At 36.1% G+C, this 17,243-nt stretch overlaps 1 protein-coding gene across 3 annotated transcripts in view; it reads right to left on the reverse strand.

Annotated features, from left to right (window-relative positions):
• Positions 1-267: 267 nt before the first annotated feature.
• LOC122415397 (glycogen debranching enzyme) overlaps positions 268-17,243 on the reverse strand; it is a 52,936-nt gene continuing 35,960 nt past the window's right edge. For 2 of the 3 annotated variants that reach the window (XM_043427499.1, XM_043427500.1), the window contains exons 10-18: positions 15,850-15,973; positions 14,754-15,019; positions 9,872-10,938; positions 9,346-9,702; positions 9,111-9,258; positions 8,661-9,024; positions 7,453-7,661; positions 7,174-7,359; positions 268-3,317 (exon numbers count right to left, since the gene is read on the reverse strand). In XM_043427499.1, the coding sequence (XP_043283434.1) occupies positions 3,009-3,317; positions 7,174-7,359; positions 7,453-7,661; positions 8,661-9,024; positions 9,111-9,258; positions 9,346-9,702; positions 9,872-10,938; positions 14,754-15,019; positions 15,850-15,973 (3,030 nt within the window). In that variant the 3' untranslated portion in view covers positions 268-3,008. The remainder of the gene's footprint in view (positions 3,318-7,173; positions 7,360-7,452; positions 7,662-8,660; positions 9,025-9,110; positions 9,259-9,345; positions 9,703-9,871; positions 10,939-14,753; positions 15,020-15,849; positions 15,974-17,243) is intronic. The other variant, XR_006261915.1, reaches the window with a different exon arrangement.

Genomic DNA, 17,243 nt, shown 5'->3' on the forward strand with positions numbered 1-17,243 from the left:
TAACAACTCAAGTGAATATCTATGCATTTACTTGGCCCAAAGATTTTTTTAAAACTCGGGTGTATAACAAGTAATCATGAAGATATTTCATTATAAATTTTTGAATTATGTTTATGAAATCAATGTGAGGAAATAGAAATACGCAACACACATATTGTCTCGAGAATGAATAGAAATTGGTATGTACACTCTGTAAGCTAAGGAGGTGGAAAAAAGGGACCGGAAGGCACAGCCAAACTAAATGAAAGACAATATAACAACAATACATTGGATTAGACACCTCTACTTGATACTTTTAAAAAATTTATTTGAATTCATTTACATACAACCAATTACACGTGTTTTTTCTTTAATATAATTATATACGACATAAAATTTCTGGTTGGAAAGAACGTTTGAGGTTATTATAAACGAACTTTTTTTTTCTCGCAACGCCCGTTGAAAATTCAAAGGAATAAGAATAAGGATTGCAAAAATATAATGTCCCAAATAAACGTAAAATCAAAGTGTTTATACGAGGATAAATTTCCCAATACGGATATCTTATATATCAACAAACATTCGCGAACCGATTGAAATGGAAGTAAACTCACCCGCACTGTTTTTACAAAACTCGCATAATACGTTTTATAGTCATACACTATCAAAACAACATTTAACCCTTAACCGATTGATCAAACTACCTCGGTATATATAATGGATAGTGACGAAGTGGAGGTATTGTCATGTGACGTCTATCCGCGATACTGCCGTGAAGTTAGCCCCAGGGATATGAGGCTTTTGATGGTGTTATATACAGACACGTCAAATTTCTACATGTGTTAGTAGCTTTTGCATAATCTTAAGCCCGTACAAAGTTTTTTCTCAGCAATTACGCCACTGATCATGTTGGTTTTGACCAATTTTCGCTTTACGAAACATCTCCTGAGCTCGATCATTCTAGGAAATGACATGCTGATTTTACCCCCACCACCGCGAATCGGTTTATTCAAAGAAAGTACAGTCTCGGCGAGCCTCGGATCCTGCTGATCCAAGAATACAGTACCATTGATAGTCCTGTTATCTGCTATAACAGGACTGTCAATGGTACTGTATACTGTATACCAGACAACAGTACTGGTCTCGAGACTCTACCGGGTCTCTTGATATACAGTAAGATCCAGTGAAATAAAAACGCGTTCTAAAATCATATACTATTAGAATCAAATTGGTTACTGGTATTCAAGTCGGATAACTTTTTACCTGTTAAGTTTATGAGAAAACCATATCTGAGTTTTTTTGTAGAGAATTTAATATCCTACAAAAATCTGTCAATCAAAATTGTAAAAAAAATTCTTTAATAGTTTTATTTGAAGAAAACGAAAAAAAAAATCACGTGTTATTTATAGGGAAAAACGAAAACCTGTTGAGAATCTAGTAGAATCAAAATATGGAGTCGCGTTTACCGGAGAAGTTTTCTTTTACCTACCAGAAACTTTTGAGAAAACTTTTTTTGAGCACCCCTAATATATATAAACCATTTTTACATCAGTTTAAAACGTATGTATCTGATTTCACAAATGATACCATACGGCAAATGGGAAACTATAAATGAGAAATCTCAATATGTGGTAAGAAGAATATCCGAGGAAAACAATCCATAAAACTGTCGTTTACATGAACTTTTAAAAACCACTATCGTGTAATGGATACTTCCATTGACACAGAGCAGTGTAAAATAAATCTATTAAGGCAGCCACTTTCTACGTGAAATATACTATGTAGAACGTGATTATGGCTAAAAGAAAAAATGAAAGTGTATACGCAATAACCATTCGTACTATTTTGACGTGCTCGGAATGAGCAATGCGGTTTTTTCCGGAATTTTGCCTCGGATTGACGAGTTCGGGCATCAAGAGAAGTGGTTCGAGTAGCAAAAGACTGGATCTATTGTTGTGAGTCTCGCTGACGGACGTTATCGATCGCTCGCCACGTTCACTTTTACTATCGACGCGATTTTTCAAATTGTTATTGCAATTCAACCAATAAATTGTATTCTCATTGCAATTGGAGGTTTTAATACTCAAGGATGTTCGACTCGATTTAACGGTCGAAACGAAGATACTTGGCGGATATCCAAACTCGGATATTCTCGAGTATATGTAGTTAACAGCACGATGGTAAACCTGTGTATTTATTTCGCCGATTTCTTCAATGTTTCTCCCGAGTAGCTCGATACGAGGTCCCAAATTGCTTCGTAGATCAAAAATGTCATTGAGAATAGGCTGTGAATAGAGAATTCCCGATCGGCGAGTTTTAATTAAGTTAGAGACGGGCATATAGTGGTGATATATGTTTGAAAGAGTTTTATCGAATCCACTATTAAAGTGCAATGCTGAGTGAAATCGGAAGTGGAGTTGCGACAAGGAGTTTTCTGGACAATGAAAAAACGCTTCCTTTGCATAAAGGTTACCTTTGCAGCGTATCAATGTGTCACTATAAATCACTGGGCTACCACGAGAACCGCAGGCACATTGCAAACAAATTTTGTGGCTTGGTAAAACATTATTGATGAAAGAATCAAGGATTCGATTATTCTTATCATTACTGTTTGACTTATTCAGTATCTCATAGATTTTGTCGGTTTCGTCTAATGTATCGACCTCTTCGTAAACGTGATCATTTGGGATTTCCTCACCTTTTCCAATTCCACTCATTTTAAAATTGATCGGATGGCCCGCTGCCATTTTCGATGTTGTTTGTAATATTATTGGACACGTGAGATTGGACGCAGGTACGTTTGGTATAATAGTGCTCTCATTTTTCTTTTCACGTGACTGATTTTTTTCATTTGCGTGCGTTTCCCTTCGCTTTTCTTTGTTTTGACTACCTGGTGCTTTTTGAATCTGGTACCGTTGATCCTCTATAGTCCATTTTTGCCCATCATTTTTCTTAATCTTTTCTTTCTTTTCCACCAGTTTCTCATAATCTAAGTACAAGTGGCTATGGTGAACACACGCAAAATTGTATCAGTTCGTATTCTCGCTTTTTTCGTGATTCCTTCGTAATTCCTTTTTCAGCGTCTCAAGGTCGTATAGAACTTCGAGGATAGTTGAAGCGCTCCAAGCTTGGGTGCGACAACTATCGCGACAATATTCACCGTCTTTGTTCGTCAATTCCGGCAATCCTCGCCAATGATTCGTTGACGCTTCAACCAAATGTCGTGATATTATTGTTTCGGTCCATGCGATCGTCCGTTCAAGTTCTTCTACCCCTCCGACCAGTGGTGCAAAGTGCAACTTAGCACGGAGGAAAAATCCCATCGGCCAAACCCATTCCTGAAATTCGAATCGCTTCGTTTTTCTTCAAAATTACTCAACTATTTCCTATATTGCGTTTTTTACGATATGTTTTACATACATTCACGGACATTTTTTTGAATCTATTAAATTTCCAGTATTTAATCCTTTGACAAAAAAACAACCTTCTCTTTCTTCTTTCATTAATATAATTTCATATTTATGTTTATAACAGTTTGAATTGATTTTTTTTTGGCAAAGATGAAACATTTTTTCCATAATGAAGAATTTTCATTTTAATCCGCTTGGAAATATTTCTTTTAACCTTAGCCTCAGTGTTGTTTTATAAGCACACCGTGAATTCAATATATATAATTGTACACGGGACATTCCACGTCAATTTGACCACTACTCAACCCACGATCTCTTTCGATTTGGTTGAAACCTCGAAATTTTGTTTTACTCCACTAAAGAATTTCTAAAAATTTTTCCAAAATTTCTATCAAACCCAAAAAAAGTTGTGAATTAAAAAAAACGGTATTTTTAAAATAGCTATAAATTTTTCAAAAATGTACCTATTGGAACCTTTATTTTTTCAAAAGTTCTGTTTCCAAATGTACTTCCGGAATAAAAGACTATTTTGGAAGTCAAATTCTATGACAAATTTCAGTTTTTTGTGAAAAATCAATTTTTCGAAGCTCATAACGTATTTTTTTTTATTTTCTCAAAAAAACCTTCAATTTATCTCAAAGATAACTCCGCAAATTGCTTGATTGGCCGGAATTTTTTCTATTTTTTTTTCGATTGGAAAAAGAAAAAAAATTTCATTCGTTGTCAATTTTTAACCCTTCTACATTCAAAAATTTTATTTTACATCAAAATCAATATCAGCAAACGATTTCAAGATATTTTATATATCATAAGGATTTCATGGGTGATACGATTATCAATTATTTTTTTCGTATTACTAATTTTATTTGCGATACGGTAATTTAGCGCGTTGGGCGTCAAAAGGTCTTTTTCGCACGTTTATGCAGCGCGTCAACGCAGTGATTGTACCGTTGTTGCTAGCGCGCAATATGCTGTAGCGGCGCGTCAACGCGGTAATTGTACCTATTCTCTATACCTTGTTTTTTATTCAAAGCCGTAGGATTTATGAAGACAGAGTCCGAACGATCCGGGATAATGGTAGAAACACTCGGAAAAAACCCATTTTCCATTGGTGTTCTGGCCGGGATTTGAACCCAGGACACGTGGTATGCGAGCCCAAGTTTCAATCCATCGGACCAACTGCTCTTCCTGGCGTATAGTGGTAATAATTGCACTAGAAAACGCATCGGTCGAATCACTGTGTTAAGAGTATAGATTAGTCGACTAACCTCACTTGGAATTTTCGAAATCGAAATTCTTTGATACAGTTTGACCAGTTAAAAAAAAACTCTGTCTGCTTAAATTGTGTCGAATTACCGCGCCGATACGCTATCTCAGCATGTCACGCGCTAGAAAACGCATCGGTCAAATCACTGTGTGATTTGCACACGTGCGAGGTATTTTAGCGCGTCAACAAATTAGGAGCATTTGTATGAATCAGTGTGTAAACACGCTATCGCAGCATGTTAACGCACTTTCGAGTATATAGGCAGCGCGTTAACACGCTAGCTAGTGATTTGAAAAAGCCCTTTCAACGCGCTAGCCCAACGCATCGCAAATAGTCAGGGACGTGATAAAGAAGTAGGTTATATTTCCCTAGATTGAGGAAGAATGATCGCGATAATATTGTCAAAAAGTTAGTGTTACCGGATCGTATTCTCTCTATTCGCAGTCGAGTGAAAAATTAAGAAAAGTTTACCTATTTTTACTGTTATATTTCGACTTTGAAACAATCATTCAAAGTATTTTTTCGATCTCATTAGAAAAACGAAGAGACTGTGCCTATAGCATGCTCTCATATGCGATACGTATTGTACGAGCAAATTTCGATATAAATTATCTCCAGTTCTAAATTATCTCCCGATAGGTCCATTTTCGGAAAAGTTATAGCTATTTGAAGAAAGCTATTTTTTTTTATTTCATCACTTTTTTGGACTGGGTAAAAAAAAAACTTTTACAAATTCTCGCACATGTCTTCAATGGGGTAAAACAAAATTTCAAAGTTTCAGTCAAATCGATAGGGGTTGGGGTCAAAAGTGATCGAATTGACATAAAATGATCCACATACACACCTATAAAAATGGATTATCAAGAATGGAAAAAAAGTTGAGTACACTAAATACAACAATTTACAGAAATTGAAAAAAAGCATATTTAACTTCAAGTTCCGAGTTTCAGGACCCATTCTCAAAATAGTTTGAGTTTGAGCGATTCATAAGTAATCGTAAGGAAATGAACGGAAAAAAAATATCGAATTTTTTTAAGTAAAACTTCTACAGGCGCGCTGGGCTTGGGGGGGTAAACTGGTGAAAATCTTGTTACGGAAGCGTGTAACGGAAGTGCTACGAAAAATGTGAATGCGCATGCGTATGTACATCTTCGTTCTCTCTCACGCTCATTGCCATGGGCTCGTATGATTGGGCGAGGCGAACGATAATTGAGAGGGAGATATACGTTGTCAGAGATAGAAATACTTAATATACAGTGTAGACCCGTCGTCTCCACTCTTACATTTAGTCTTAAGCCCTGACTTGAAAGTATTGCAGGAGCAAGAGAAAGAGAGAGAGAGAGTGATGCACACGCACATTTTCTTTCTCTTTTTCTCTCATTTACGCAGTGTTAGTGCGTTAGCCTGTTTTACACGACCATTGAAAGAAGCCCTATAGGAGCAAGTGATAGAAATTTCGCGCGTATATTTTCTTTCTCTCTTTTTCTCATTGCCAGTTCATGAAATATATAGCTCGTATTGTTCAATAGCTTTATACGAACGATATGAAAACCAAGCACGAAACCATAAAAATAAGTGATTTTATAAAAAAAATTTAAATTACAGTAATTCTAACACTTTTTTACTAGAGAAAGTAATAGGGTATTTTACACCATGTAAAAAAATATATAAAAATGCATGTTTATGATAGATTTTGTAAAAAGTAAACGAGAAACGTTAATATTTATTCATAAAAATGCAATGTAAATTTTATAATTCAATTTTAAAAATCGTCCTTTTTCATCTGTTTTTCAAATGTCTAAAACGCCATCCGCCATATTGGATTCCAACGTGACGTCACTCCGATAGTGAACGATCTAGGTTCTTATCGTGCGCTCTGTGTCATTTTGAAATTTTACAAGTTATAATGTACGTTTGTGGACTTTTATCATTCATTTTATTAAAATTGCATCATGGAAAACGGTTTTGTGAAAGCAAAAAGTACAAATCTACCAATGATAAATATATTGATGGTGGCGATGAATCCACAATTTCTGTGGCATTTTTGCACTTGTATTATCGCATTCAGGCACAAGACACCAATGATATACTATTATAACTCATTATATTCACAAATCTTGTTACTTGGTCTTTCGCAATCGTATTGTTTACTAACGGAGTGACGTCACAAACCGAAACAACATGGCGGCTAGCGTTTCCGCGCAAAAATTGAAAATTATAAATGAAAAATAATTTTTAAGACACTTTTCGGTCTTATAAAATTTAAATAAAAATTCCACTGGTTTATTACGATCTCAGGATTATTTTGAAACAGTTTTCAAAAAAAGGTGTAATACCCTATTGGTGGAATGACCCATTAATTAAAACTGGAGCTTTTTTAATACGCTTCTACTGTTGTGTCTAGCTTAGGCATCTAAGAAAATGTACGTCTAATCGTAAGAAAAAGGTAAATCTATTGTTTTTAGAAAAAAATAAAACTGTAATTGAAGGAAAAAATGTTTGAACAGTGAAAAATACCGGTCCTTGATGATAATTCCAACCGTGGGCTAATTTCGTATCACTCGTATCGTTCGAATTGTCGTAATATCCATTATATGCCCAATCGGCAGGATCGAGAGTCTTCATGCCTAAAGGACCAAGTAAAATCCGCTCAGCCTGTTCCAACGCGGTCCATGCATGATGAGGATCGAATAGTTCAGGTGCCTTGGATTATACAAAAATTAAAAAAAAAGGTGTAGCTATGAAAAATTCATCGAAAATAAAATGTTCACCATGAAAATTCCATATTGCACTCACTGCGACCATTGCGATTGGAAAATTGGGGCGAAGTTGATAATTAGCCCAGGCGTGAGTCGCTCCATGAGTATCTTTGTAAATTCCACGGCGATGAATTAATTCCGGATCCATCTCACCCTCTACAGGTACTTCGTTTACGAAGAAGTAACTTTCAAAGTTGGCGTTGATTCTTTCAGACCACTGTTTATAGCTCCATGTTACGAGAGTACCTAAAACAATCATATACTTAAAAAATGAATTGTGAAATCTGTGGTGAGTGGAAGTAATCAGTGCGAACAAAAACAGGATTTTTTCCGCGGACTGACGGTGAATTTTGATAGTCGGTAATGTGTCAATATAAAAAACGTCTTCGAACAAGAAAGAAATGATTTCGTATTAAGGTGATCTATCACTTGCGCGAGTGCGAGAGAGATAACTGCAAAATGGTTGCACGGTTTACTCGGACACCCTTGATTTTTTGAGAAAAATAAAAGTTACACCTTGTTCTCTGATAAAATGAGAATAGCGTGTAACTCATATTTTCTTTCAAATATCAAGCTACTCGGAATAAACCGTGCAACAGGATTTTTACCGACTGAACAAGTGATAGAGCACCTTAACGAATATTTATGAATTAAAAATGCCGAGTTTCTGTCATTGACAAGGCAAGGTACTTTAGTGTCCCCCTCCGATTTTGATAATTTTTTTATATGTTATAACATATATAAGCCCATTGAAAAATAAGAGACACGTATTTTTTTTTTATTGGCTGAAAGTTATTTTTAAGAGGTGAAATCGACCTCCAAAGTTGGGCATGTTTTACATCTGGCAAAGTATTTTATATAGAAGCACTCAACCGATCGAAATGAAACTAATTGCGAAATGTTCCGCAAGTCAAATAACCTAAATGACATGTCCAACTTCTTATACGCTCTTACTGCAAAAAAGTGAACCATCCCCGAATACTCAGAATTTTTTCGTATAACAACAACTTACGATCGGATTTTAATAAAACAAACGCCATTTTGCAGAGCGAAAATATTATTTCAAGTTGACGTATCTTTGAATTTTCCAAAAAAAAAAACAAGAGGATTAAAGGCTGCACAAATGTGGCTGTAATAAGATGTTCATGGTGTAAAAAGTCATTTTGTTTCAAATATTTTTTCGAAGAACATCATTACTTGAATTCACCGACTTAAACTTCTATAAGCTACGTGAAACTAACAAACCATCACGATTTTTTCGCTGAACACTTCCATATGGAAATAGATTCTGTTTATAGAGCTCTGCAAGGAATCCCAAAGCGCATTTGCTCAATCCAACTAATTCTATCGCTGAACCGTCACGCGGTGTTGCAGGTTTTCCTTTATTTCCCGCTTTAGCTGAAGATCCCATTTTGTCCATCCAAGTACCACAATTGGCATCATTACCACCGAATACAAATCCGGTGTCTGGATGCACTCCGATCTGATTATTGAAGCCCCGATCGGTCATATGCTCATCAATTTTCTGTCCAGCATTCCGCTCACGGAAACAAAGTCCTTGGAAGTGAATCGTTAGTGCTTCTTGAACTACGTCGTACAGAGCTTGATCCTTAAAGTCATAAAGTTCAGTTTTTGAACATAATATTCTATCAAATTGAAAGTAGTCTAATAATTGCACAAAAAAATATAATTTACCGCTTGTCCTGCCGGAAGTGGAGGAGAATCATCAGTAGGGAATAATCTGGATACTTTGTCCGAGAAAATTTTCAAACCATTCGGTACGTGTTGAGTGTAACATTGAATCGTATACAACCACCACCAAATCGCGTCACGACAGTTGAACCTGAATAGCAAAATAAAATTAATAGTAACAACCATGTAAAATGTTTGTCCATCCGAGTCCAACAGTGTGTGATAAGTATGTACCCACCGGGCATTTGTTCCTTTGTCTAATAAATTTGGTATAAGGCCATGTCGCAATGTTGCAGCATATCCGAGAATAATGAATCGGGCCTCTTCGTACCGACCGGTTAAAAGGAACATTCCTCGAAGTGCGATGAACGTATCACGCCCCCAATTTCTCATATATCCAGTCGCAAAATGTGGGAGTCCAGCCGATATCGTAAGGCACATTTGTTCTTCAACGTTATTTGTCACTCTAGTTTTTGGTTTTGGAGGATTTAAATTCGGTGATAAGTCAGGAAGTGGAGAAGATTGAACGATACCTCCAACTTGTACAGAAACCAGCGAGAGCAGCTTCACAAAAGTAGAGCCTTCTTGAACGAAACTGAACATACAATGAGTAGTAGATAGAATGACAAAAATCGTGAAAACTGTTATTTAAAGACTAAATAAAAAAATATGGTTAATGTGTATTCCAGGTATGTTGAATAAGATTTAACGAATAAGTCTGTAAATGTAAGAAAAATGAAAAAATACAATACTGAACATTTTACCTAGACATAAGTGCGTAGGATTGTTCCAAGAGAATCATATAGAGATTAACGATGATGACATCGAAGTAACTAGGAACAAGATAACGAGGGATTAATTTGAAAGGTTCAGCGGCGTCTTCTAACCATTTGCCAAGATGGCTGGTGGCTTCGTCATCTCTAAGGCGTTGCCAAAAATAATCGATGAGCCAATTACCCTCACGGAGATTAACGCACAAAGGATGACCGAGGTCGTTGTTCGGACGAATCTCAGCGAGTAGAGAAATTACTCCTTGAAAACCGGCATAAGTTACAGGCCCGTAAGAAGGAATATTGTAAACCCCGAAACGATTGCCGGTTTCGTCGCGTTCTTCCTGATCACAGCGGAACAAAACCTTATTCATATCGGCCAAATCCATGCGGGATACAATCGCTCGAAGTTCCGAGCTTTCGAACGATGTCACCATTTCAATAGTTGCATTCAATTTCGACAGAGCGGGTTTTATATCAGCATGTAGAGAGACACGAATCACTACGATTGAGCCGGGTTGAAAGTTAACGAAGTTTAACTGCGTTATTTTTGAATCTCCCGAATCAACTTTGTTGAATACCGCCGAATCGCAAATTTGAATATGCTCTTTGAAATCAACCACGTAATCCGTTAAACCATTTATAAAATCCTCGTCTTTGACGTGTTTATCGGGATAGTGGAAAGGCGATTCATTGGCTTTGTATGAAAATGAAGCCTCCAATATAATTTCCTCGACAACTCCTTCGATTCGCAACGGCCGCACGTGCCTCCTGAGATCCTTGGCAGTTGAATTAGGATGTTTGAACGCGGTAAACGCCACCAGAACTATGCTCTCGTGAGTCATGGGCGAGTGTCTCGTCACTGCCACGATATCAGGGTCCATTTGATCGACGAATACCTGTGAAAATTCATCTTGGCCCAAGCTAAAATGAAGATTGTTCAGTGCTCGTTTGACGCGTATGATTCCTGATTCGAAACCCACGTAACGTGAGTTCTTTTTGTCGAGCTCTTTTTCCTCGCTCCATGCTGTGTATTGTCTATTTTCATCGACCACGTGAATCTATAAACGAACACTACGTTTATTTAAATTTCATAAAAACAAAATATTGTAGTAACCAATGCTTATTAAGAGTCATCGAGCAACGGCATTCGCAGTCAAAAATCAAGTACCAAAAAATCAAATTAAATTCGGTTTCACCGGATTTCGTGGTGAATATATAACGATTACGCGAATAAAAAAATATTTGAAAATGTGATTTAATTGGCTCATTCCGGCTGTGGTCCGTTTCTGGACATCAGATTTTTCTTATCAACGCAATGAATAAAGGAAAATACAAGGCAGTTTGTGTGTGTCATGACATATTTTACTTTTGTTACAACAATAATTATAAACATATTTGTGACAATAGGCTACCAAAATCAAATTTACACCACTCCACTGCTCATTACGAAATTCATTTATCGCGATTTCAATAAAAAAAAACTCAGAGAAATACGATTGAATAACCGCCCAGCTCTGCGCGTGCGAGTTTTGATCAACTACAGAAATTTTTTTTCATTTATCAATAAAATTTAATGATTTATTGAAAAAAAACTCGAGAATCAAATAAATGGGGAATAATTGATAGAATAAAATGCGATTTTGAAAATAAAAATCAATATAAACGGAACCTCTACATTAAAAAAATCATAAAGATTTTATTCAAAACAAAAAAAAATCATGCTAAAATGAAGGCAAGCATGAAGAAGCAGCGTGGGAGATAAATCGTGAAAATGAAATACCAATTCGGGGCGTACACCCGGAAACAGAGCTTCATTACGTCCATCAAAATAATATGAGGACTTCACCGTTATAAACAAGTTATTCGTGACTGACCTTACTGAACTCAGGGAACCAAACTCTTTCAAAGAAGACATTGAAAATGAAAATTTAGAAAAATGGAAAAGAGCCATAGATGAAGAAATTGAGGCATTATTAAAAAATCAAGTCTGGGAACTTATTTACACTTCAAAAAAACTGAAGGGTCGTCAACAATAAATGAACTTTTGAGTTAAAACGAGCTGAAAATGGAAATATCAAAAGATTTAAAGCAAGACTTGTTAGGGGATTCATACAACAAGAAGGAATCGATTATCACGAGACTTTCAGTCCAGTAGTCAGGTTTGATTCCATTCGAGCTATACTAGCCATTGCTGCCATTGAAAACAAAAATATTCAACAATTTGATGTGGAAACAGATTTCCTATACGGAAGCAGATGAAGTATGAAGATGAAGTATCCTATATGAAACATATATGGAAACATACATGTGTCAACCAGAGGGATATGAAGACGGTACTTCAAAGGTCTGTAAACTCAAGCGCAGCTTGTATGTATTAAAACAATCATCTCGCTATCGGAATCAACGTTTCACTGATTTATTAAGAAAATATAATCTGACAGCGGCTAATGAAGATCCATGTGTATTTACAGGTCGAAAAAAGGAGCATGATACATTATTGGCAGTATACATTGACGATGGTCTAGTTGTTGCAAAGGATTGCAACCTTATTGTCAGAAGTTCATATTTTCGAATTCAAAATGGAGTAGTTGTTTTATTAGAGTAGACCAGAATATAAAGTAGCAAATAATCGAAAGTGATTTTGACCGTTCTACTTTTTGATGTTTCAGTATTTCAACCTCAGTAATATTTAGTCTTTCTTTGTTATATTTTAGAAATTGTGAATATTCACAATAATACTTATTGTAGCAATTTACGAATCGAAAGAGTGAGAGTCGAATTTTCGGAAAAACGATATTTTAGTCGTCGTTCTATGGGAGATTGTAACATTCTATTTTTGATGTAAACATAATTCGAACCTTGAAGTTTCTACTTTATTTATTTTTTACAGTTAAAACTCTAGTTGAATTGATCTGTCTCCATATTATCATTCAAAAATTATAAACTCGAGATCGCTGTTCTAAATGTTAGTCAATCTAACATTTTATCCCCATCCCACTTTTGGTGTCAATCGAGCGAGTTGATATCTCAAGGAAGCGACAAAAACTCACTGAAAAGCAGTAAAAAGAATCTTCAAATATCTCAACGGACTGTGGAATTAAATTCGAAGACAACCAGGAGCAGCGAATAATGGCATACAAATGACGCAGATTACGCAGGTGATTCAGAAACACGTCATTCGACAATTGAATACGTTATAATGCTTGGTTCTGCAATCATCTCATGGAATTCGTAGATATAAAAATCAAACTGCAAAAGGGATAACCTGAGCGGAGAATTTACTCAGAAATTTATTGAATATAAAAGAAATTTTTACAATATTCTATTTGGATAATCAAAGTGCTATTAAAGGTTATCCCGTTTGGCAACCAGATTTTTTGGTGTTTTTTCGCTATATTTTTGCGACGAGGAAAATAAATATAGACTTTTGAAATTTGAAGGTATTGGTATTTCAACTCTGCGATAGAATTTTCTGTATGATTTTAGTTTAGGCGCTGCTTTACAATTCAAAACACCCTTTGGTTTTTTGATCTCAGATCAACAAACTCCTCAGGATCGTGGAGACCATAAAGAAACATATGTGAAATAGTTTCACACCGGATCTACCCGACATATCATAATTTAAAAAATCTATCATAGAGTTGAAATACCAATAAATAAGCCCTTCAAATTTCAAAAGTCTATGTTTTTTTCCTTGTCGCAAAAAAATCACGAAAAAACCCCAAAAAATCCAGCTACCACACAGGATGACCCCCTTAATCTAATCAAAAGTCCCGTATTTCACAAGCGGAGTAAACATTGAAGTACGTTATCATCATATATGAGAGCAATACGAGAAAAAGGGATCATTGCTGGAATATAAGCTGTCGAGGGAGCAACATCCTGACATATTTACCGAAGCACTACCTCGAGACAAATTCATATATCGTCCAGCAGCCATAGGAGTTCATGCGAATTCTCGTCAAGAAAAATACAAGAAAGACAAAGTGCGAGTGTTGAAAATGTTGACATTGTTTCTTATTACTATTATTAGACTAGATGTTTCCATTCGTATCATTGATACATTTTTCCTTAACTACGTGAGTTTTTATTTTACCAACAACTACATGTAACTTTTGAAGAGTGTCAGCTCAATAATTCAATTGTTCTATCAAAATAATTTTAACAAGTTAACATATTATTTGTTAAAGTGATTTGACCGTTGCAGCGAATTTTAGATTACATGTGGCTGTAAAGTCAATCGTCTATCTTATTAATTTAGAGAATTGTGTCTTGGGCCTTGGATTTTTTTCCTCTATGTTTTTTTCGTCCCTACTGATGGTCATATTTTCCGTTTAGTGTCGAGGAGGTTCTGAGTAGGAAAGGGAAATTGTTTTGTTGAACATTTTCTTTCTCGATCTCAGTGTCAAGAAAATACAGGGAAGTTGAGTCGTTTCTTAGTCTGGTTTTTCCATTTGCTTTTGTTGGCGCCATGTTTCTGCTATATAAATATTGGACAATTTTTTAGATTGGAGTGTTTGCCGAGTGTTTGTCTGTCAATATTTTGATGTTTGATAATTTTATTGGAAATCTTTTATTTCGTCATAACATCGCCAGAGGGATCGTTTACCGGGTATCCACCCCCGCTATTAGCGCATATATCTATTACTCCTACATTCTCTTTCATGCTGGTTACCACTACATTGTGTGCAACGATCTTTACCTCGACAGTATTTGTGAATGTGACCGAATCGTTGGCATTTATTACATCTTTTAATTTTTGCTTCAAAAATATCTATTTGTATTCTGGCACCATCATCGATTTTGAGGCTGTTACATGATCTCGACGACTCTTAATCAAATTGAAGATAATGGTAAATTGTGTAAAACTCACGTGATGAGGGACCAGCTCATCGTATCCGCGATTGCTCCCACTAGCGCAACAGGCCATTGAAACCAGAGCAGCGCTTGGTATTAAATCAAATATGCTGCGTTTCTCTATGGGACTTGGATTGTCATGTGTCTGATCCATGAAAAGAGCATGGGCGATGCATGGTACAAGAGGACGCTGACGTGATTGAAAAAAGGCTCCGACTGGTTCACCGCCGTAGCGATAAATCAAACGCCCCTCCTCGTGGCTGTCCCAAGCTGACATTGCCTCTGTTCGTCAGAAAAAATACACAATTTATCGAATCTTTCTCTTACCGTTTAAAGTACATGATTTAAGGCCTTATATACACTTGTAATGGGCGGAGAAATCGAAAATTTTTTTATCAGATATTCTTCAAGTACGATGTCTGAAGAATATTCTCTCCAAATTTCATAAAGATCGGAGCATTAGATTCGTAGCTAAGGGTATTTCAACCGACCACCCGGTACGCGCGGTTGCCTAATACCTCAATCTTTAAACGCGATTATCTTAGAATCGTCTTTATTGAAAAATACCTTTGCGGTGTACACGATTACTAAAAAAACTATTAATCCGATCCATACCAAATTTATACCACTTATTTATTATAATAATAGCTAAGGCCTGGACGAAGAATTTCGTATTTTATTGGAAAAAAATTGTACCAAAGAAACCGAAAATTCAGTGCCGAAAAAAATAATTTTTTTGTTAAAACTGACGCCATTTTTTTTAATCAAAATATTTACAAATCCTTCGTCCAGGCCCAGGCTATTATTATAATAAATAAGTGGTATAATAAATGTGTTATGGATCGGATGAACAGTTTTTTATTTACCATGTCCACCGCGCAACAGATGCTCAAAAAAAATGTGCCACTGGAATACAGCTGAAATTCCTCCATTTGAGAAATTTTTGGATGAAAAAAATTGTACAGTTGCATGAACTTATATACTAATGAATTTCGTTAACAGTTTTTCAATAAACATTTTTTTGTCGAAAAAAATCAAGAAAATCACGTTTTTTCGCCCGCTGCAAGTGTATACAACCCGCTAATATCTTGTATCAATTGAAATGAGTATACCTCTAATTAGAGAAGTGATGCCTAAGCGGTTTACAAAGATATTGTCCTTCTGATCCGAATTAGTGAAGAGTTCAGCTACGACGTACAAATCCGGACGGACTCGTCGTGCGACGTCGAGCATGTACTGGCAAAATTAAATAAAATGTTCTATCTCGTTTTTTTATGGAAAACTTAAGGTTGTTGCTAAATTTTTTTTGAGAGTGGGGTTAAGAGACGAAGCTCATATTCTTATACATTGAGTGACGTCAGCAATGCCAACTTATAGATATTGAATGAATACTATTCATTCACATGAACAATGCGAAAATTCTCAAGTATGTGAATGATAATATTAATTACACCGGCACACAAAAAAAAATATTCGGTACTTTTTCCAGGACCCATCAATTTCTATGTATTTTGACGCACTGAATCCGAATTAAACAGCGAGAAGCCTCTAAAAATTGCAAAGGATCGTAGTTATGAGTATTTAAAAAAATTTATTGACCTGATTTAGGTATGTTGTTCGTGCTTTGAAATTAATTTTACTTGATTGGGCGGAGGGAAACTCCAGAAAACCTTCGCCGAAACAGCCGGTTCCTGCCTATTTTTCCCTGGTGACCATGTGAGTACGCTTAGACACAGCCATCGGGGACACTCAGACCGGAACGTCCCTCTGCTGTGCCGCGTTGGGTTAGCCAGTGCAAGGTTAAGGGGCCTCACCTGCACGGCGAGAACCGTTGAGAGAGGCCCCAGAAGTTATACAATGACCCAACACGCATCACAGGGAGAGTTTTCATTTCATTCTTGTCGAGTCCGAGTCCCAAACCGAACCAACCGCTTTCCTTGCTTGGTTAAATGATATTTTCTTTTTTTGTGGATGCTGAAAGAGGTGCAAGAGTGATGCAAAAAATATGAGAAAATAACTTTATCGGTATTGAATATTTCTTCTATTATGACGAACTTTTTTTTCCTCAAATGTTTGATGCAGTGGATTTCTCTTTCGCTTTATATTGTCTCTCTTTATATCTCTCTTCAGCGTCCAGCAAAAATCTGCCATCATATTGACATTCCACTTTTCTTGATACCGACTCTCAATTTCACTTATATCTTGATGGAATTGTTCTCATTGTTCTTCACTATGATCTCCGAGATTTTGAGGGAAGTGACCAAGATGAAAGTGTAAGAAGTGCAGTTTAAGATTCACCAAGCAACCGAAATTTTTATAATTTTCCAACAACTCGTCTACTAATTTCTGATAATTCTCGCTTTTTTTATTTTCTAAGAAATTTTTAGATATATTTCCAAAAATATTTTTCCAATACAATCTGTAAATCTTCATAAGTCGCTTCAGCATGATTGAGTGTGCTATGGGAATGGGTGCCGTTATCCGTTTCCGTTATAGAGTAAAACAG

This window comes from Venturia canescens, chromosome 8 (assembly GCF_019457755.1).
Source record: "Venturia canescens isolate UGA chromosome 8, ASM1945775v1, whole genome shotgun sequence".
In the NCBI taxonomy this organism is placed as follows: domain Eukaryota; kingdom Metazoa; phylum Arthropoda; class Insecta; order Hymenoptera; family Ichneumonidae; genus Venturia; species Venturia canescens.